We start from the raw sequence: 22,387 nt of genomic DNA, 5'->3' as shown, positions 1-22,387 counted from the left end.
AAGAATTTTAGCTAGAGGAGGAAGTAGGGTTGAGAAACAATTTTTGTTTTTCAGATGGGAGAGACTTGAGCACGATTAGCTGCTGGAGGGAGTGGTTGAAAAGATGGGAGAGGGCAGGGGCAGGCCACAAAGAAGGCTCCTGAAAGGATGGCGTTAGGTTTGGGGGTCCAGCCCAGCAGAAGAGGTGAGGGCATCTGAGTTGTGATTTCTGGGCTGGAGCGGTTGTCGGGGACCCGGTGCAGGAGCAGCGTGGAGACTGCGGAGGGTGGAGGGAGAAGTGGAGGGAGGGAGAAGAGGAAGGAGAAGAGGAGGATCCAGGACCTGAGCCGCCCTCAGGGCATCCTGAGGCCTAAAGCCTGCATGTCACCTCCCACTCATGGGCAAGGGTCTGGACTCTCTGCCAGCCCTGTGAGCAGTGCTGCAGGGCCAGGCCTGCTCCTGCACAGCTCAGAGCCTTAATGTGGACGTTGGGAGGCAATCTGGATGAAAGGGCCAGGGGCAGGTGGTGGGTGGTCACACTGGTGATCAGATGTGAGCAGGATGTGCCGGCAGACTTCCTCGGTCCTGCAATCCCGCCTGCCCCCTGGTCCCCTTTGGGGCCCTCATCTAGCCAGTTCCCTTTGCACCCAGTCTGAAAGCCAGGGTGTGGGCTTTGGGGGCTTCAGCCCCTTCAGCTGGTCCCAATAGACAGTAGGGCTTAATGAAAGCCAGGAGCCCTTTCCTGAGCTCTGGGTCCCAGAGGTGTCCCCCGAGGCCCGGGTTCTCCTCTCTCCCTGGCCCCATTAGCTGGGCCCAGCTCCTGCTGGCTTCTCTGTCCTCACATCCATCGTGGCCCCATAACCACATCCCACATCCCGCACCCCCAGCCCTGAGGGGCTGCCCGCCACCACCCCTCCCCGAGAGCATCAGCCTCGCCCAAGCAGCCCAGAAAGGAAACAGATTTAGGGCGAGGCCAGGAATGAGGACAGTGGTGGGAGGAGGTGTCCTTGGGGAACTGTTGGGAGTGCCCCCCCAGCACCTGGCACCCCTGAAGAAGGTCACCCACACCCTCTTCAGGCTGAGGAAGACAGGAGGTTTGCCCGGGGTTGGGGGCGGGCGAGCTCACACTCACTTCTTGCCCAGCTGCCGGGCCACATCACAGCGCTGGAAGCCCTCAAGGTGGTAGAGACGGCGTGCCAGTCGACGAGCAGCTTCACTGACCCCCTGGCACCCGTTGGCCAGTGGGTCTGCACTACCAGGCTCCAACCCCTCCGAGCTGCTGAGCTCAGAGTCTGAGTCTGACAGGCCATCCTTCAGGCTGGGGTCACTGCAGATGGAAGGTGGGTGGAGGAGTAGCGTCAGAGGCCCAGGGTCAAAGGCCCCAGAGGAGGCTGGGAGGTTTCCCCAGGCCACTGCAAACCATGTAGGGGCCAGAACAGGGAAAGAAGCTCCACTGCAGCCAGAGGGAATGAAATCAGACTTTCAGAAGAACCTCTCAAGTGAACTCACAGCATAGTTCCCTGACTCCCCCGACTTCTACCGGGGCTGAGAAGTCCTGGAAGAGCAGAATGAAACCTCAGGACACAGGGTGGGAAGTCTGGATGCAGAGGGTGGACCAGGTGACCTTGAAGACGGCATGCTGACTCTGGACACTGAGTCACCCTAACCTGCTTTGCCCCCTCTGGGTCTCAGTTTCCCCATCTGCTCAGTGGTTCTCCCAGCTCCCAGCCTGGACCCTGCCTCACCTGGCTGAGTTCAGCAACTTGTCCGTGTCCTCCTCATCATCATCCTCGTCCCCCCCTGGGCCCTGGGGGCCATCTTCATGGAATCCATTGGGCATGGCCATGAGAGACAGGCGGCTCAGGACATTCTCGGAGCGGCTGCTGGAGATGGAGCGCCGCAGGGGGCTGCCCAGCTCCCCATCACCACCAGCTGCCCCCATGTCCCCCTCAAACGCCATGTCCCCAATGCCCAACCCAGCCCCTGGCTCAGGACTGTCACGGGCCCGCTGCTGGATGAGGGGTGTGAGGGGGGCCTCGAAGCTGACGCAGCTGTCGCTCTCATCCGTGAGGCTCAGCCCATCTAGGGAGTCCAGGCTGCTGTACTGGGTGCCCCGCAGCAGCTCTGACTCCAGAATCTTCTCAAACGTGGCGCTGAAGCCATCCCGCACATCTGGCTCCCCAGGACCATCCAACCTGTGGGATGCAAGGAGCCAGTCACCATCCTGCCAAGGTGTCCCCCATATAGGTGCTGATGACTGCACTCATCTGTGTCTGGGAGCGCCCTGGGGGCACACCACTCCCCCATCCTATTCACTTATCCCTTCAGCCAATGCTAACTGAGCACAAGGTGCAGACACCGGGCTGGGTACTGGGAATACTGCAGGGAAAACAGCAGACCTGGGGCCGGGGCCCTCAGCCTCGCCATCTCAAGTAAAGATGCCACCGCAATATGGTGCACTCTAAGAAGCCCCAGTCCCCTTCCCCTGCCCCACTGCCAGCTATGGGGCTGCCCTAGGCCCTGCCTGGATGGAAACACTCTTATGGCCATGGCACATCCAGTGCCACAGACACCTAACCCCACATACTCACACTCCTGCCCACGGAGACCTAGTGGGCATCAGATATGTGTCTAAATGAATGAATGTAAGGCCTCGTCCCCAAGCCCGGCCTAGAGGGCTGCTTCCTCCAGGCTCCCAAAGCAGTGTGAACATCTTCTTATCACAACCAGTGTCACACTGGGTCATAATTTTACTCTTCCCACAACCTGGGAGGTTCTTAGCTCGGCCAAACACATTCCAGCTGTCAGGTCTAGCCTCATTGCCACCTCCTCAGAGACAGCAGGGGAGGCAGGCCCACAGCACACTGGCCTCCTGCTCCGGGATCTGTTCATTTATTCTTCAGACCTTCCCAGCATGTAAGATTCTGTCTGTTCCCCTGTTTACTGTATGTTCCCCAGCCCCAGAACAAAAGCTTTGCAAAGCCAGGGAGCACCCTGCACATAGCAGGTGCTCGGAACATCTGGCTGAATGATGTGCTGGGTGAATGAACATATGCTTGTCAGCCCCATGGCCCCACCCACGCTTCCCATGCCCTTGCAGGGCTGTCCCCCAAAAGAGGCCTTTGCACTGGCTGTTCCCTCTGCCCAAAGTGTTCTTCCCCAGCTAAAGCCCTCCTTCCATATCCCTTTCTCAGTGAGGACTGCCTGGACCTCCTGATCTAAACCATGACCTGCCTCCAAACACCCCAGCCCCTTTTTTCCTACTTTTTCTTCCCCAAAGCACTTATCTCCTTCCAACATACTACATAAGTATTTATTGTTTTAATATTTATCATCGGTCTACCCACTAGACCGTAAGCTCCATGAGAGCAAGGGGTTTGTATGTTTTGTTCATCTCCAGCACCTGGAAGAGAGCATCACACATAGATGACCTGAGGAGCCTGGGAAGATTCTTATCCACCAGGGACATGAGCAGGTACACAGGGAAGGAAGGAGAGAGAGACTGAGAGAGTAAGACCATGAGAAGGGGACAAGAAAGAGACAGAGGAAAGGGATACGAGAGGACAACAGAGACAGAAAGTGAGAGAAAGAAAGAGCTAGACAGCCAGCCAGGCGCGGTGGCTCACGCCTGTAATCCTAGCACTTTGGGAGGCCGAGACAGGTGGATCACGAGGTCAGGAGATCTAGACCATCCTGGCTAACACGGTGAAACCCCGTCTCTACTAAAAATACAAAAATTAGCCAGGCATAGTGGCGGGAGCCTGTAGTCCCAGCTACTCGGGAGGCTGAGGCAGAAGAATACCGTGAACCCGGGAGGTGGAGCTTGCAGTGAGCTGAGATTGTGCCACAGCACTCCAGCCTGGGCAACAGAGCGAGACTCCATCTCAAAAAAAAAAAGAGCTAGACAGACAAGGATAGAGATGGAAGATAGAGCCAGCAACAGGAAGAGACACAAGGAAAGAACACAGCAGGCTGAGCCCAGCCCATTTCAGATCAACTGAGGCCATGATGTGCAAAGAAGCACTCCCCTCCCTCTGCATCAGCCTCCTCTGAGGCTCTGGCCCTGCCCTACTTTCCCCCAGCCCCTGCTGCCTAGCAGAGACTGAGTTGTATTTGGAGGACTGGGAAGTGCCCCTTCCCCTCGAACATCTCCTTGGCCCCCCAGTGCCTAAGATTCTGTCCCAGTGTGCTTCCTGGAGAAGGCACTCCCACTCCAGCCCCAGCAGGACCTGAGACTGCAGCCTCATTAGGCTCTCTCTTGCCAAGGAACAAAGTGGGGAGGGGGACAGAAATCTAAAAGGCACAGAATGCCTGGCAGGGGCTGGGGTAGAAGTTTCCTCTACTGACCTCTGGAAGGAAAGGAGAGGAAAGAAGTTTCATTGCCCTGGCCACCAGGGCAAATACCCAAACTCAGCCCAGTAAAGACACCTCTGCCAGGCCTATGCTGGGCACTAGAGACATCCAAACAAGACAGAGCCCTGCCTGCGGGGAGCTCTCAGCCCAGGGTCAGAACCACCAATGGACCCCCCATCTCCCACCCCCTCATGCAACTGAGCAAGCCTGAGGGGTGGCCCTGATGGGAGCTTGAAGACCATCAGTCCAATCTCCAAGCCTCCAACTGCCCCCAGCCTCACCATCCCAAGTAAAGATGCCACCTCAATACGGTGTGCTCTAAGAAGCCCCAGTCCCCTGCCCCTGCCCCCCTGCCAGCTATGGGGCTGCCCTAGGCCCTGGCTGAATGGAAACACTCTTATGGCCATGGCATACCCAGTGCCACAGACACCTAACCCCACATACTCACACTCCTGCCCACGGAGACCTAGAGACACTTATCCCTACATAACACGTACATGTGCCCAAATGTGCAGCCACAAATGCCCAGGTCAGGGGTACCAACATCCCCTGCCCACAGCCACCAACCCCGTGCATACCAACACGTTCACACATCCCTATGCACACACGACGTGCAGGGTAGGCACACACTCATGCCCCCACGCACACTCACACACTACCCATACACTGCCCTTTCAGGCCGGAGTCTGCAGCTATACACTCTAAGACTTCTAAATGCTTTCTTTTCTCAGTCCACCCTGGTGCCTTCTAGACATTTCTCTGTCCCTTCCCTGCCCTGCTTGTCCAATACACCCCCAAAACTCCAGGTCTCTCCATTGCCTGCTGAGGACAATAAAAATTGGGCTATAACTCCAGTAAGCAGGACTGAAGTGAGATCCCTGGTAGAACTTCCTGACGATTACTGCAGGTGAGAGTAGCTGAGAGGGATTAAAGCCTAAAGCCTGCTTTCCTGGAGTCAGTTGAAGGATTTGGGAGAGTCTCATTTCCAGGAAGCAGAGGAATGAACCAGATTAATTTTCACATTGGGCATTTTAAAAGGACTTGGAAATTGAATGCCCAGCCTGGGATGGAGGGAGGGCAGCACCCCCTGCCCCCTGCAACCCACATAGAAGCAACTCACGATGGCACAACTTTCAGCCCCCCAATCTGCTGACCTTTGAATTCTCCATCATGGCTCTGTCCTTTCCAAAACACCCAGAATCTGGGCAAAAGAGGGATATGAAATCCCCATTTTATGTATGAGAAAAACAAGAACCAGAGAAACTAAGTGGCTAAGCCCAGGCCACACAACAACAGAACAGCCAAATGTGGTGAGCTCCCATCCCAAGACATCCACTCACCCCAGCTGAGGGTCCTCAGCATCTGGGCAGAGGCTCCTGGAAGCATCGTCCCCCTCTGCCAGCACGCCAGCCCTCCAGGACCTGGACTCTGTTGAATCTTCCAGAATGTTCAAGTCTGGCCCCAGGGCTAGGCCATTGGTGAGAGAGAGGCCAAGGCTGAGGCCATGGAAGGCCACGTCTGGGTCCTTCGTGGGTTCCTCAGTGTCCACTGGGGTGCCCCTTCGCTCGTGCCCTGGGCTGCAGAGGCTGCTGTTCAGGCCCTCACTGGCCATCCCATTCTGGACCCCTGGCTCCTCTTCAGGCTCTGGGCTGGGGTCACGGGTGGCATCACCTTCCTCAGGCACTGCAGATAAGAGCTTGTCCTCCTCCATGGCAGCCACTGCTTCCGCCTGTCCTGGCTGCTCCTGGGACTCCTTTAGACCTGGCAGCGGGTGGGGAGAGGAAGAACTGGTCAGACAGGGCTGGGGCTGGGGGGTGCCTAAAGTCTAGCAGAACCAGTAGCAGAGCAGCCTGCCTGAGAGTGGGAGATGGCCAAGATGATCTCCTCGGGGCCCTTCCAGCTGGAGTGTGGGTTCGGGCCATGGTGCCCTCACTGCCTGCCCAAACAGCCACCTCACCTCACCCTTGACCCTGGCCAGCCCACTATGCCCCAGTCCCTGACCTTCCTGTTACCTCTTGTGTCTCTGCTATGCCCGCCAGAGTTCACCAAAGCCCTCTGAGGAAGATCCAGGTGGGGAGGAAGCGGAGAAGGGTCCAGCAGGGCCCCCTCCCATTCCCGCTGGTGAGTGATGTTGACAAACCACAGGCTGACAGCAGCCGGTCCCCTAGCCTCTTCCCGCGTTCTTACCCTGGCTCCAGGAGCCAAAGATGAGCGAACCTTACCTTTGTGGTTAATGGAGAGAACTAGGCTGGGAGGCTATCTTCAAGGAGGAGTTAAGAGAAGAGGCAAGGAAGTCAACAGACGCAGCCTAATTGGAGCAGGGCCCACCCCAGAAGCCAAAGTGAAGCCTGGAGACAGACAGGGATAGCCCAGCGTGGGGCGCTGTCCAGGGTGCTGGGTGGGCGGTGCCACCCGGGAGCCTCTGAGAGAGCCCGGGCTGCCTCCACCACACACAGCGCCCAGAGCCCCAGCTGTCTGGGAGGAAGGAGGAGGCCTGGGGTTCCCCTCCACTCCCAGGCCCCCATCAGAGCTCACCCAGCTGCGAGGAGGGACTCATGAGGAGGCCGCCAAGGGGCACTCTGGGGAGAGCACTGGAAGGGGAGTCAGGCCCTGCTCTGCCCAACTCCCTGCATGACCTCGTGTGAATCCAGGTCAGGCCTCCTCACTGGCCTGCCCAGGCCAGCCCCACTCCCCTCTGGGTCTGTTTCTGTTCTGTAAAATGAGGAGACCCATTTACCCGTCATCTTCACCGCCACTGTTTCAAATGGGTTGGGACCAGCCCACATTTCCCAGAGGCTTCCTGTCCAACCTAATCCCAGATGTAGAGGGCAGATGTGATGTGTAACAGGCTGTGTTCTGGCTCTCCCCTCCTCCCCTGTCTGCCCCTGGCCCCACCTAGGCTAGGCTAACCCCCTCCCCAAGTGGCCTCTGCCAGTGAGGACACAGATCAGCCCCTCCAAATGCCCTGGAGAGAAGCAGGAATCTGGGCCATTTCTCCCAGTTCTTGCTGGGCCACTTCCTTCCTCCCCTTGTTGGGCCTTGGCTACCACTCTGCTCTGGAGAGGAATGCTGGGGGTTCAAGAGAGGCTGCAGGAGAGGGACTGGCCAGCCTTCTGGGCTACAGCAGATTGAGCTGCAGGGGCAACAACAGGGATATAAGTGAGGCTCAAACTTCCTATACTTGCCTGGTCATAAACACCACCTGAGGGACTTGGTACAATGCAGATTACCAGGCCCTACCCCAGACCTCCCGAACCAGAAGCTACAGGGAAGGGGTATGCTCCTCTGTGATTCTTATAATGAGGCAAGTGTGGGAACACTGGGGTAGGCTCCAGAAGAAAAGTCCCACTTAGAGAACAAGAGCCTGGGGAGGGAGGTGGGTCCACTTCTCAGGAATTCTGGGCCCTTGAGGGAAGCTCAACCACCACAGTCCAGTTAAGATTATTTAACCTGGGTTTTCAAATATGGAGTGGAAAAGAGGAGGGTAGAACAGCAGACCTGGGACCCCACGCATTTACACTGACCCTCACCTCCTAGAATTTTGATGACTGCATAAGGGAGATTTTTACTTTAAAAAAAAAAGCCCACAGACTTAAACATCTGAAGAGCCAGGCTCTAAAATATCTGGGCCCTGATCCTAGGACGTCGGGGACCTCTAGAGGTTGAGCACTGAGTGAGAAATTCTTTCTGGTCTGCCCTAAATCCCTGCTGCTGTAGTTGCTATTTCAATCGGTTCCCTCTGGTTGTATACTCAGAGGAGGAGAAACAAGAAGTCACTTTCTCAACTGAGACTCCTGAGTGGGGGGAGGGGGGCATTTAGAAAGGAAAAAGAAGTGGGGGCTTTTGGCCTGCTGCCTGAGTTCCAGTCCTCTGACCTGCTTTCTAGCCCAGGGGCCTGGATGAGCATTGGCTCTGGGGCACAGGGTTTCAACTCGATTTCACCAGGATGACTCAAGCTCCCCTACACATACCTAGAGGCTGAGCCCACCATCTTGAGTCAGGGCTCTGCCTAAGCCTCTGTGAAACCTGAGGTTTAAGAGTATCAGCAGCTTCACTTGATGCTCAGCCTACACCAGCACCAAAGCTAGAATTTTGGACAGATTGAGGACCTCTTGGGAGACCCCTCCACCCCACCCCCAACTTCCAGCAGCTGCCTCAGGCTAGCTCCAGCCCTACCTGCCCTGCTATGTCCTCCTTTAGCTGGGAGCGGGATGGAGGTCCTGCCAACACCAGGCACTGGGCCATGTCCTTTGTTTCTGGGGGTGGGCAGACAAGGGGCAGCATTGAGTTCTACTCTGGGCGGGGGGCCCAGAGTCCCTGCCTGGGCTGCAGACCAGCTGAGCCCAGAAGTAGCTGAGCCAGAAACCCCTCTCTTACTGAGCCCAAGCGAGGGCTGCATAAAGGGGAGGCTTTAGGGTAGAGGTGTAAAACGATGCCCCACATGCTCACTCTGAACCACTATGTGTCTTGGGACTCATCATTGCTCCCTCTTGCCTTTGTGAGCCCATCTACAGAGTGGGAGCATCACCTCTGTTCTCCCCCAGGGCCAGTGGGAAACTTAACGTCATGAACGCTGAGGGAGCTAAGGTCCAAGGAAGGGCAAACTCCCTACAAGGTTAAGGATGAAAGGCAGCTGTGCGCCACTCTCTACCGCCATATTTGACAAATGAGGAAGGCTGAGGCACAGAACCTAGAAAGGCTTTGCCTGAGGTCCCACAGCGTAGCTGTCTCTAGAACCCAGGAGTAGCCTCCCTCTGCAGCTAGATGGGCTGAAGACACAGAATGAGCCCCCAGTTTCCCAGGACCCCCGCCAAGCTCTCCCAGGAGATCAAGGGCCCAAATTCTCAACCAAGAGAGCTGGCCCAAAGCAGTGGCCCTTCCCACCTCCAGCCCTGCTGGCAAGAGCAGGGGAGCGGGTGCAGCTGGGCCACTGGGCACCCATCCCAAGGAGACGCCTGCAAATGACAGGCTGGCATTGGCCAAGATCCCCCGCAGCCTCTCTTGGCCTGATCCAAGCTCCTCTCCAGGCAGGGTCTCCCAATAGCCTCAGCCCTTGGAATGACCTTGGGTTCGGCAGCCTCTTTTCAGGACCAGCTGAGGTAGGTCCCATAATGATAGTGGAACCCTGGGTCAGCCAACTGCCAGGGCTGAATGCAGAGTCAAGCACTTCCTGGGTCTCAGCTCTCCTGAGCAACTCTGTCCCCCTCTCCACTCTCCCTGTGGCAGCTGGAGGGAGTTGCAAAAACACAAACCTCCCTCCTTCCTCATAATCCTCTAACCATCTCCCTTAGATTAGAATCCAGTCTCCCCAGCATGGCCTGAAAAGGTCCTGCAGGAGCTGGTGCTGCTGCCCTCTACCCCGTGTCCCCATGCTCTCCCACATCAGCCACAGTGGCCTTCTTTCCGCTCCCTGAGTTCACTCCCACCTCAGGGCCTTTGCACCAGCTATACCCTTGGCCTAGAATGCTCTTTCCCTAGATCTTTAAAAGAGCCTCTTCTGCCACTCAGGGCTCAACTCCGACACTGCCTCTCTGACCCCTGGCACTGCATCATGGAGTGATGGAGCACCATAGCACTCAGTAGAACTGAAGCTCCCTTTTCTATGTGTTTACTGATTCCCTGCCCATCTCTGTACTAGGATGTAAGTTCAGTGAGGGTGGGGACTATGTCATGTTCATGGCTGTGTCCCCAGAGTCCAGTGCAATGCTTGGCACACAGTAGGCCTTTAAAAGTATTTGTTAGATGAATAACATGGATTATCATCATGCCTATTTGTGGCAGAGGCTGAGAGTGATTGAGGAACTGCTCAGAGTCACAAAGCTGGAAAGCAGCAAGGCTGAGATTCTGATGGAATGCTAGATTGTCAAAGAAATAATCTTACAGTCACTTTTATGGTGGGATCCAAGCCAGGGACCGTAGGAAACCCAAGGACAGGGCTAGAGGTGGGGGCCCACCAGGGAGGGCTCCAGGGGCCAGCATGCTCTATAAGACACAGGGGCAAGTGCACGGGTGCAGGACCTGAAAGCAGACATACAATACAGGCATGGGTAGGCACATGCACACATGCACACATGCCCAGACACACACATGTGTGCACACACGTGCACACACGCACACATATGCACACACATGCACACACACTCATGCACACACAGAGACACACACATGCACACATGCACACATACAGACACACACATGCACGCACACACACATGCACACAGGCAGACACATGCACACACACGTTCACACACATGCACACATGCACACACATGCACACAGACACACACGCACACATACACATGCACAGAGGGAACTGGGCAGCCGCTCATGAGGCAATCCTCCTAATTTGCCTGGTAAGGTGGACAAGGCACCGGCAGGCCTAGGGGCAAGGTTAAGGGCAGCGAGATCTACATCATCCGGCATCCAGGGTCAAAACCATCCTGGGTATGCAGAAGGGACAGGGATCAGAGAAAATTGTTCTGGAATGTCAGTGTGGTGGCAAGGCTGAGACCACAGCTGACCCAGGCAAGCAAATCTAAGAGCACCAGGACCCTCACGTTTTGCTTCCAGTGGGCTAGGGGAAGTTGGGCACAAAAAAACCCCTCTCTGGCCTCATGTCCCCAAGTGCACCATCGATACCTAACCAGTTCCAAGTCCTGGACCTCTTTGTGCACTTGATGGAAGATCCCGCCTCGGAAATCTCACAAATGTGTGCAACATTTAGAGTATATCTGGAAAGGCTCAAAGCCCCCTATCCATCCTTGATTCCATACCCTAACCTGGACAATCTCCAAGGACCTGCCATCCAACATTGGATACTTGGAGAGAGTTCCATGAGGGTTACTTGGCAAAGAAATCTTTCTTGGACCTATTCTCTGCCCCCTGGAAACCCACCCTGAACACCCCCACTGGCTCACTACTCTTCCCCAAAATCCCTACCCAAAATTCCCTAGATCACCCAGATTTTAACACAAACACATGTGAACACACATGAACACACAAGACACACACAGACACTTAAAAGAGATGATCAATGCAAACATGTGGCATGTAGAGAGTGTCAAAACAGACCCTGAACAGCTATGCCCACACCGCCATGGGGCCTAGGATGGCCAGGCCTGGAGTGCTCCAGAGCTCCACAGGACCTGCTAGGCCACTGGCACCATGGGCAGTAGGGTGCTGCTGGGAAGCCCTCGGTTGGGCCCCCCTCACCATGCTCGCTTGTAGCCTCTGCCAACCAAGGGACCTGGAGTTAAGGATCTTCCCACCTCCAAGAGCTCCAGGCCCCCTCCCTAAGCCCAGGCCAGCCTCCTCCACATCCCAACTGCCCAGGGAGATGCCCAGGATAATTTGGAAGGGACACCCACTCAGGAGCCTCGGGAACTTCCCGTATTCCACATCCCAAAGTGACCCTAAACCCTCTTAACCCACTTGGTCTTCCCAGCTTGGACCGCCTTGTGCTGCAAGGGCCTCAGACTGGGACAGTTCGGGAAAATGGGTCAGTGCCCCTACCTGTGTGCTCAGAAAGACCTGGTTCCAAATCCAAGCTCTGCTACCCACGATCTGTGTGACTTCAGGAAAACTGCCTACCTCTCTGAGCTCAGTGTCCTCCTCCATAAATGGGGGGTGCCAACAGCATTTGTCCTCTCAAGGCACCTGTGAGGACTAAAGGAGATGGCATGTGTTCAGTGCTCAAGGGAGGGCTGCTGCCTCCCAAAACCTTCTGGGGGCTGCAAGGAACCAAGCTGGCTACCCCCAGGGGTGCCATGCCCAGGACAGCAGCACACAGCACAGGCCATTCAGCTGGCACCCAGTGGATATGCGTCCTTGGCAGCTGTCAGAGCAAGTTCTGAGGCAGGGGCTTCAGAAGCCCTGCTAGAGGGTAGAGGCAAATGAAAGACTCCCATGGGGCCAGGAGGGGGGCCAGAGAGGGCACCCCCTCCCTTTTCCAAGGCAGCTGACGTCCCTACTGTCCTGTCCTCCCAATATCCTCACCCAAGGCCAGGTTCATTCCTATCTTTCCATCTCAGGGCACGCAAGTGTAGGGCAAGGGCCAAGAACCTACGCCCCCTTTAAAGATGCCCATCCCTTTCAGGTAATGCCCGTTTGGAGTGATAACCAGCCCCCACCTGCTTTCCTTCTCTCAGTGTGGCCACCAGGGAACCAGCCCTTGCCTTGGGCTCATGTTCTCATGGTCAGGCAGGCAGAAGTCCCCGGGGCTGCATGCACATTTGCATCTTATCCTGCATGTACTCTGCTGGGATTCTCAGGGGCCCTTGGGGCTCGCTCCACAAAGGTCATTCCTAGACATCTCCCAGATTGCTTCTCTCCCCAACCCCCCAGCCAATTGGCACCCTCATTTGCTTAGCATTTGCATACATCTGCATGCTGGTTGAAGAGCCCTTAACACTAATGAAATCCACAAAGTCTGCTGTCAAATTTCAAATCATGTTTACAGCTGGTGACTCTATGCCCAACTGACTTCCCTACGGGGTGAACCCTCAGTTATCAGGAACCACAAAGGACTAAGCTGTCTTGGTCAAGAGAGTTCACAGCCAGACTAACCACTGGGCCACCTTCCTCCAACTTCGGAGGGCACTGGACTCACACTGCTTCAACCCACAGGCTAATGGAGCCCACAGGCTAACATGAGCCTGTGGGTTCAGAGTTGAATCCTGAGAGCTACAATGGACTGACCAAGTGCAAATCCTCCCAACCAGCCCAGCCTCAGATACACCTGGGCAGAGGCAGACCTGAGAGAGCTCCACCTCTGAGCAGCTCCCCACAGTCTGCTTCAACAGCCAAGAGACAGAAACCAAGAAGCTTCCTCCTCCCTTCTCCCTGCCCAGTTTTCACATACCCCAAACCCTCTAGGTCCTCACATTCTCTGTCCAGGCCCCCCAACTCCTCTCCTTCTCTGCCTCCCCAACTGTGGCCTTCCTCCCCACCCCCTCCCCAATCTCTGTGTTATATAGCTTCTCTTCATCTCTCTCCAGCCAAGTCCTCCCTTCTTCTCCCTCCTCTTCCCTGTCTAGTCTTGTCTCCTCTTTAGGACTTCAGCTCAGGGTCTGCAGGTTGTGGTCTCCTTGATGAAAATACAACAGCATGTGGTGTGAAGTAAGCGGGTATGAAAGGGGTTGTGGTGGGCCATTTCACTGTCACCTCCTCTCTTGCCCATGGCCCACTGAAGGGAAGTCAGGCACTCTAAAGCCTCACCCATCCATGTGCTGTACATGGGGCAGGACAGAGAGAGGGGACCCAAGAATGACGCCAACATTTGTGCCCTGAACAACTAGAAGGATGGAGTTGCCACTCAAGAAGAGAAACTGGGTGGAGCAGCTTTGGGGAGGAAGATCAGGGCACACTGAGGGGGGTTGTCTGGCAGACAGGAAAGTTGAGATGCTGTGTAGGCTACTGGAGTTGGGGGAGAGGTTGAGACTTGGGATTTAAATTTGGGGGCTGGCAGTACATAGGTTATACTTAAAGCCACAAGACTGGATGGGATCTGTATGGAGGAGTGGAGATGGGGGAGAGAGCCTGTGCAGGGCAAGTGCTGGGGCACCCTGATATCAAGAGGTGGGAGGGGGAGAAGAGGAACCAGCAAAGGAGGCTGAGAAGGAGCAACCCACAAGGTAGGAGGAAAACAGAAGAACGGGTGTCCTGGAAGCCAAGGAAGGTACGTCAAGGAAGAGGAAGACTGGATGTGTCAAATGCTGCCAATAAGACTGAGAATTGACCACTGGGTGCAGCGACAGGAACGTTACTGATGACCTTGAGAGGAGAGGTCGGCGGAGTGGAGCCCCATAAGAGTGGAGTCAAGAGAGAGCGGGAGGAGAGGATGTGGAGACAATGAGTCTAGACAACCCTTCCAGAAGTTTCTCTGCTAAGAGAAGGAGAGAGATGCAGCGGAAGCTGGCTGGAGAAGACAAGAGACCGTTTTTGTTTTTGTTTTTGTTTTTGTTTTTGAGATGGAGTCTCTGTCGTCCAGGCTGGAGTACAGTGGCGCAGTCGTCTCAGCTCACTGCAACCTCTGCCTCCTAGGTTCAAGCAATTCTCCTGCCTCAGCCTCCCGAGTACCTGGGAGTACAGGTGCCCACCACCATGCCCGGCTAATTTTTGTATTTTTAGTGGAGACGGAATTTCATCATGTTGGCCAGGCTGGTCTTGAACTCCTGACCTCAGGTGATCTGCCTATCTCAGCCTCCCAAAGTGATGGGATTACAGGCGTGAGCCACCATGCCCAGCCAGAACCATTTTTAAGATAAAAGAAATAACAGCAAGATATCTGTTGATGGGATGCTCTAGCACAGAGGAGGACCCAATGATGCAGGCGGGGGCCCTGCTGGAGCGATGTTCTCAAGCAGACACAAGGGGCCAGGATCTCTGCACAAGTGGAGGGGTGGCCTTAACCAGGAGCAGGAACTCTTCACCCACAGAGACAGAAGAAAGCAGAGCAGTGAGTGCAGATGCTGGCAGACGGTGAGTGTGGTGCTGGGAGCCTCAGGACGCTCTGACTGCTTATATTTTCTCAGATTATCTGCTGAAAGGAAGGGTGGGAGAGGCCAGAGGGTAAGAGTAAAAGAGCAAGTGAGGGCTGGGCGCAGGGGCTTATGCCCCTAATCCCAGCACTTTGGGAAGCCAAGGAGGGCAGCTGAGGAGGGCGGATCACTTGAGGTCAGGAATTCAAGACCAGCTCTGGCAACACAGTGAGATCCCACCTCTACACACACACACAAAGAGAAAGTGTGAAAGAATCACCTAGCATGCAGGAGAGGCGACAACCTCAGAACCTGTGCTGTGCCTGGTGGACTGCATTAAGGACCCACCTGAAGTTCAGAGTTCACGGGCTTGGGCTGAAAGTGAGAACAGTCAGGGCAGTTGTTTTGCTCAGCCCCATTCAGCTGCATGTGCAGGAGTGGGGTAGGCCAGGCATTGGATTTAACCAGGGTTGGGGTTTTGCCAAGCAAGTGTGAAGAAGCAAAATGATGTAAGGGAACTGGGGTCTGCAAGTTAGTGGCAGGATTATCCTGGCTTCCACAGGGGCAGCTGCCATCTGAGCTGGCCTAGCCCTGCTCAGGCCCCTCCCCTGCTGGTGCCTGAAGCCCACCATCCATCCCCTGCAGTGGGCTATGTGTGGCTCTTCTTTCTGCCCGCATCTCAAAACGAGCTTCTGCAAGGGGGCCACAGTTGGGGCCACCAAATGAGCTTCCCACACACCATTCCTCTGGCCTGGAAAACACCTCAGACCTCATACACTCAAAACCTCCATCTCCCTTCCCAAGCCACTGCATGAGCTCATCTTTCCCACTCTCCCTATCTCTAGTCAGACACAAGGGCCTGTCCGTTCTGCTTCCTAAATCTCTTCCAGCTCCATCCCCTTCTCTGATCCCCCCCCAGCAACATCCTCCCAGCAGGGCCACCAAACCACACAACTCCACTCCCTCTATATGCCACAAGCAGCAGCCCCAATCCTGTCCCCCCTGTCTTGTGCTGGGCGCTGCCACAGCCTCCTGGCTGGTGTCTTTCCCACGTGCTGGCCCAGTCAGCCCCACTCCATCCTCCTCAGAGTGCCTTTCCAACACTGCAAACTGCCTCATCATCCCCTCTTCAAAACCCTTCAGTGGTTTTGAAGTGCCCTTGGGGAAAAGGCCAACCCCTCAGCCCACATTCCAGGCTAGCTGTGGCCTGGGCCTCCCTTCCTGCCTGGCCCTCCACGCCCTCTCCCCTTGCTGTGCCTCCCACTACTTTCTCTGGGCCTCCCCTCTCCCCCACCAACAACACCTGTCTGAGTTGTGGCTCCCCCACCCCCAGTCCTGAGGTTTTGAGCTCCCTGAAAGTTTCTGTCTGCTTCTCTATTCTCCAGCATCTGGTCTGATGTAGGGGTTCAGTCAGATTTGCTGACCTGGTGCGCAGATTACCAGGTATATGAAGCTTCTGGAGGTAGGGAACGGGAGGAACAGAATTGAAATACAGGGACCCCTGAGCCAAGTGACCTAACTTACCGCCACCTACTACAGGACAAACTAATAACAGGTGCCTCCCGATATCATGCACTGAGAAGGACATGACATCATCTATGGGATATTCTTGCCCCAAAATGGTTAACTTGACTCTAATCACAAGCAAGAAAGAAGACAAATCCAGGATGTGAGATGTAACACAAGCCTTCAAAATTGACAATGTCATAAAAAAATTTTCAAAAAAGCCAGGGATTCATCCAGATTGAAACACTAAAGAGCCATAATAACTAAATGCAATGTATGTTCCATGATCAAATTTAAAAAAAAAAACAGCTATAAAGGACCTTACTGAGACAACTAGAGAAATTTAAATATGGACTACATGTTAGGTTAAACTGGATGATTACTAAACTTCTTGGGTATGATAACAATATATTATTTTTGTAGAAAAATGTCCCTGTCTCAGGAAATTCATGCTGAAGTATTTAGAAGTGAAGTGTTATAATGTTGGCAACTTACTTTCAAAAGGTTGAGAGAGAGAGAGAGAGAAACAAATGTGGCAAAATGTTAACAATTGGCAAATCTAGGTCTCTAGGTGAAGGGTATGTAGGTGGGTGTTCACCGTACTATCAGCTTTGACAAGATAAAAAGTAAGGTGGGAGAAGGAAGGGAGTGGAGGGAGACGTTCCAAAGAGGGGAGCTCAGGGGTTGGAATTTTGGGGCAGGAGTCAGAGAAGAAGACATTCCTTCCCCAGGGCAGTCCACAAACCTGAGCACGTAGAGCTGTGGGCCAGCCCACAGGCCAGCCCAGGCCAGGCAGGCACAGCGCTGAAGTGGCTTACCACCTGAAAAGGGGGCCAGACCCTGAGGAAACAGACTCACCTGTGGGCAAACTGGCTTAGAGGGACAAGGAAAACAAGCTGGCCCCAGGGAGACCGGGGCAAGAACATGGGCCCCTCCCCCTCCATTGAGCTGTGGCAAGGAGCCAGGTCTGGCCCCAAGCCCACCCAACTCCCCCAAACACCCCTCAAGGGGCGACAGCCTAAGTGTATCCTCCTGTTTGGAGAGCCAGTCTAAATACGGAGCCTCAGACATAAGATGCCGCTCAAAACAGATTTTCCTGGAAAAGACCATCTGGCAAAGGAGGTCTAGAGCATCGTCTGTTGTGAGAGGCAGTGTTGATCTCCTGCAAGCCAACGTCCGGAATGGGAATGCCTTGATCCCACCTCCCTAGGAAACTCCAGCTTAGTGCTTGTTTTTCCCAAGGTCACCCTCTTGCCCAGATGGAGAGGCACTCTATCCCACCTCCCACCTCTCTCCTAAGTTGTGCCTCCAGGGAAGAAGAGGAGAGGATGGGGACACAGGTCTGAGTATCAGACAGTCTGGCCAAGTACAAATCCTCACTCTGCCACTTACTAACCAGGTGACTTTGAACAAGCCACTCTACCACAAAATGGGAATAAGGATAGTGCCTCTCTCTAAAGACTGTTATGAGGGTACTTAGCACATATGCTCCATATGTGGAAGCTGGGTGAGATAATACCCCCCAGCCACTCTCTCTCTCTCAGTCCTGTCTAGAGCAAGAAGTCATTCTTTCCAGCTCTCTTTGCTCTCTCCCTTCAGGGAAGACCCTGGGAGGCACTATTGGTCAGGTCTGCTTGTGGAGCGTGCACCCCATAGTTGTCAGGCCAGGACAAGCTGCAGGAGGGAGGCCTCTGAGGGCATCCCTGGGCTGCAGGGTGCAATTCACCCAAGCATTGAGACTTCAACCTTGCAAGAGGCACCAGTGAGGGAGGACTTCCAAGGACAACCCAGTCATCCTCCTTTAGCTGGGCCATATCCACCTACTCACCCCACTGCGTGGGAATCTTTTGGGGGTTCTGGCCAAACCCTAGGGACCTGCTATGTTTCCACCAGGACCAAACTTTGCAGTAGCACCACTCAAAAGCCCCTGCTTCCCAGCATATATTGGGGAAAGGGGCTGCTGGTAGCACCACTCAAAAGCCCCTGCTTCCCAGCATATATTGGGGAAAGGGGCTGCTGGGAGGACAGCAGGCACATTTTACTGATTCGGAGATCCCAGGCCCCAGAACTTGTAGCTTCCCTGGGAGACAGGTTCCTAAACTCCTGGGGAGAGGGTGGAAGAATGAGAGAATGACTGCATCTGCCCTGGGCCACGGTTTGGGTTTGGAGGCAGTCCCAGCCCAGTGAACGCCCCCATCCCAACCACCGTTAAGCAGCTCCTGTTGTAGGACCTAGAAAAAGGAACTGGGGAACCAGGAAAGTCCAGACCCAGGCTGCCCACCTGCCCTGGCCAAACCCTGAGCCCTCTCCCTGATCCCATCAAGCTCAGCCTGGCTTATCCCCAGGCTGCCAGGAGTCTTAGGCCCTCTTCCATTGTGACTGCTGCTTCTGCTCCCTGTTCTCTTCCTGGACCCCCCAAGATGGCCCCAAGACAAAGGGGTGGGCTTGAGACAGTGGCCCCCTGGGCCTATGCAAAAACAATGCCCCCAGTGATCATTCCAGGGAGTCCCTGCATCCTCTAGGAACAGCTGAATACCTCCTCCGAGGAGGGGGCCGGCTGGGCTGGGTTGCCCCCAGTCTGGACTCCCTCTGCACCCAGCCCCAGCAGCCCGCTCCTGGGACCCCTCCCTCCCGCTGCCGCCTCGGCCATTATGTGCCTCCTCAGCCCTGCCTGCCACGCCCCCGTGCGAGCCCCCGCTCTAGCTGCAGAGCCGGGGAGGCCTGGCTGCCAAGCAGGGCTGTCAAAGTTGGGAAAATGGAAACAGAAATAAATCCTCAAAGCTGCAGCCTCGTGAAGGTGGCTGCCAGCAGGCCCCGGTACCCAACGCCCCGATCCCCGGCCACCAGGCTGCCACTGGCACCCCCCACGCACACGCGTACCCCCAGATTATACAAAAGCGGGGAGAGGGTAGCGGGTGGTGGAGCCGGGAGACAATCGGGCCGGCAGCCCCCACCCTCTCTCAGGCTGGGCTCGGGCTTTCCCGCGACGCCCCCTCTCCCCAGCCCAGACCCGGCCAGCCCGGGCTTCCTCTCTCGGCCCCATCTCCATGACAACCGTATCCTTCGGATGCTCCAGACGCCGCGGAATTGATCTGGAAATGTAGCTTTGTTAGCGGACCCGGGTGGGCACCGAGGGCGAGGGCGGCGCCCCCAACCCCGCACGCGGCCCCCTCCCCGGCCGCTCCCGCCCCGGCCTGGCCGCCAGCGGGGAGGGGTGGGTCCCGGAGCCCCGCGGCCCCACTCACCGCTGCTGGTCCCCGCCGCGGGTCCGGCCTCTCACGGCGGGGCCATCGGAGGCCGCCAGGCTGCCCGTCCCGCCCCGCCGCCGCCGGTCGGAGCTGCCCGCGCCCGCCCGCGTCCCTTCAGGTGCCTGAGCCGCGATGTGGAGAGGCTGAGCGAGGGGGACGGACGGCAGGAGGGAGGGAGCGGAGCCGTGAGCTGGAGGAGGAGGAGGAGGGAGGAGCGCGAAGGGCCGGGAAGGGCGGGGGCACTGCGGGCGCGCGAGTGGCGGGCGCGGAGCCGGGAGGGAAGGGCGGCCCCCAGCCCTGTCCGCCCGCCACGCAGCGCTCGCCCCGGGACCCCGAGCGTGCAGGGGAGGGCGCGGCCCGCCCTGTCCCCCTCTGCCCCGCGCGGGCCCTTTAAGAAAGGGGGGGAGGGGAGCACCCGAGGTTCTGCCCCCTCCTAGCCCCGCCAGGCCCCTGCCGTCCTCGAACCCTCGGCCAGACCCGACCACCTCCGCCCCCCAGGCAGGACCCTCCGGCCTAGAACCTGAGCCCTCGGCACCCGCCAGGCCCTGGAGGTGAAGGAGGGGGCGGGTCCTTGCCCTCCTCCCGCGGTCTGTTCAGGGAGTGACCCCTGCCCCCAGCCCCCCGACACACACGCCAGCCCCCGGGACCGCCAAGGGAGGAGCAGGGAGTGCGGAGGGGCCAAGGGGAAGGATCTCAGAGAGGGAGACTGAGCCCCTGAGACCTAGAGTCAGACGGGACGGAGACCTGGGCTGTGGGGTGAGAAGGAGCCTCGGGACAGAGTGGGAGGGAAGGAGGCAGGAGAGAGGAGAAAGAGACAAAGGAGAAAGACCCTGAGGGAGGCAGGAGGTGAGGGGTGGGTCCAACCAAGAATCCACATCCCTGTGCCAGGTCAAGGGGAAGCCTCCTTGGGCAGATATAAGGAGACAGAGAGAGACAGAGGGTGCCCTGGGCTGAGGAAACCATCTCCCAAGGCACCTGTCCCACGGTGTCTCCCCAAGAGCAAGTCAAGGCCCTGAAGCCGCCCCCTCAGCCCAGGACTCTAACTGAAGAAGAAGGTTGACTGGCTGTACCTGGGCTAGACATTAAGAACTTCCTGGCTGTGAGGCACCTGCAGAGTAAGAGTCCGCCTCTCAGAGAGGCATTAAAGGGCCCCCACCCACAGGGATCTAAGGAGGGGGCGGGGAGCAGGCCCAGTGCCTGGGAGAAGGGAAATCAGGATAGAGTCAGGCGCTGCCACTGGAGGCCACTTTCTACCCCTCTCCCCTACTCCAGCTCCTGGGGGGGTCACCACACCCAGTAGCTTCCATCTCCAGACCTCAGCAGATGATCCACACTCTGCCCTGTGGGGCCTTGATCCTGCTGTGCTCGGTGAACTCCTCCTGAACCCTCCAATTCCTCCTTAAATGCCCCTTCCTCCATGAAGTCTTCTCTGACCTTCTTTCCACCCGTGAACACACAGACATGGACTCTTCTTAGGGAGCAGGAAGAGGATTTGCTGACCTCTTAGGGTGGCAGTAATTGGAGGTGTGGGATCTGAGCTGTGCGTAGTCTCCCTCCCTTCAAGCTGGGCAACAGCAGGAGCTGGGATTTCATCAACCATGGTGACACCTCTGACAACCAAGCATCTACCAAGTGCTCTTCACTGTCATATTTAATTCTCAAAACAATCCTACAACCCGTTTTACATATGAGAAAACTGAGACTTGGAGAGCATAAGTCACTTGCTCACGATCCCAGGAGATCTAAATCTGTGAACCCAGCTGGTCAATTAAGAGAGCACTCAGACCACATTCTTCACTGCCCATCAAACCCTAGGACATTACCACAGAGCCCAGAAACAAGGGAGCCACTCTCTGTGCAGGTGCCCGGGATCTTAAAGGGCACAGAGGGAGCTTGACTTCCCTGCTGTCCTGCATTCTACCGCCCTGCCCTCCGCTAGTAGGCAGAGAAGCGTGGCGACTAGGAGGGGCTGTGGAGGGAAATGCTCGTGGCAGGGCTTAGATACCACACTCCCCACCCTTGGCACCCGTGCCCTCAAGTCACAGCTGGACCACCTTTCTGGGCTCCTACTTCCTCATCTGCCCAATGAGGACGGTAGTAGGCCCCCTCTTGTGGGGCTAGGATGGGGACCGAAAGAGCTGATGTGCTCAAGACCTGGCACACAGGTGCACTCAACGAGCCATGGCTGTTCTGGCTGTAATGATTACTTACTCATGGAATGCATTATTTAATTGTTGTCCACCGGATGGACTCTGAGCCCCTTGAAAGGGTTCACGGTGTATCCTCAGCACCTAACACTCAGCATGGCTTAATAAATTGTGTGGAAGGAAAGAACAGGGAAAGGGGAAAGGTAGACATAGCTGTCTCTACAGCTAACTTGCGCTGGGCTGGCACACAGAACCTGGTCTCTGCCCCCTGGATCTGCCCCCTGTCCTTTGTAGCTCTGGGAGCCTGTGGCAGGGGCAAGGAGACCCGGGTTCTAATCCAGTCCCCCCAACCCACACTTCCTAGCTGTGTGGCTATGGGCAGCTGTACCCTTTCCTGAACCTTCCTTTCCCCTCCGTCAAGTGGAACTAGCTCCCTAGGGCTCAGAGGGCTGCCTGGAGGCCACAGGTGAGCCCTGTGTGAGTGTTCTGGGTGCCGTGGACACTGGAGAGGGGAGTATTGTTACTGTTCCTTTTGGCTACCTTCACCTCCTGAAAGACAGCAGGGTCAGGCTGGGAATGGTGGCTCACGCCTGTAATCCCAGCACTTTGGGAGGCCAAAGCGGGCTGGATCACTTGAGGTCAAGAGCTCGAGACCAGCCTGGCCAACATAGTGAAA

At 56.2% G+C, this 22,387-nt stretch overlaps 1 protein-coding gene and 1 long non-coding RNA gene across 7 annotated transcripts in view; one reads left to right on the top strand and one right to left on the bottom strand.

The window, feature by feature from the left end:
- Positions 1–19,813, bottom strand: part of PSD2 (pleckstrin and Sec7 domain containing 2) — a 48,999-nt gene extending 29,186 nt beyond the window's left edge. For 2 of the 6 annotated variants that reach the window (XM_024247539.3, XM_054556634.2), the window contains exons 1-4: positions 19,562–19,809; positions 5,673–6,093; positions 1,725–2,174; positions 1,112–1,306 (exon numbers count right to left, since the gene is read on the bottom strand). In XM_024247539.3, the coding sequence (XP_024103307.1) occupies positions 1,112–1,306; positions 1,725–2,174; positions 5,673–6,043 (1,016 nt within the window). In that variant the 5' untranslated portion in view covers positions 6,044–6,093; positions 19,562–19,809. Of the gene's footprint in view, positions 1–1,111; positions 1,307–1,724; positions 2,175–5,672; positions 6,094–6,554; positions 6,910–11,844; positions 11,998–19,561 lie in introns of those variants that run through there. The other 4 variants (XM_054556629.2, XM_054556630.2, XM_054556633.2 and 1 more) reach the window with 4 other exon arrangements.
- A 164-nt stretch (positions 19,814–19,977) lies between these two features.
- LOC129059720 (uncharacterized) lies at positions 19,978–20,986 on the top strand. Its single transcript, XR_008525757.1, has 3 exons — positions 19,978–20,115; positions 20,453–20,679; positions 20,837–20,986. It is a non-coding gene; the product is annotated as an uncharacterized LOC129059720 (long non-coding RNA).
- Positions 20,987–22,387: the final 1,401 nt, after the last annotated feature.

Source organism: Pongo abelii, chromosome 4, assembly GCF_028885655.2.
Source record: "Pongo abelii isolate AG06213 chromosome 4, NHGRI_mPonAbe1-v2.0_pri, whole genome shotgun sequence".
Taxonomy (NCBI): domain Eukaryota; kingdom Metazoa; phylum Chordata; class Mammalia; order Primates; family Hominidae; genus Pongo; species Pongo abelii.
Note: the sequence above shows the minus strand (reverse complement) of the source record. Positions and strands in the feature narration are given on the sequence as shown.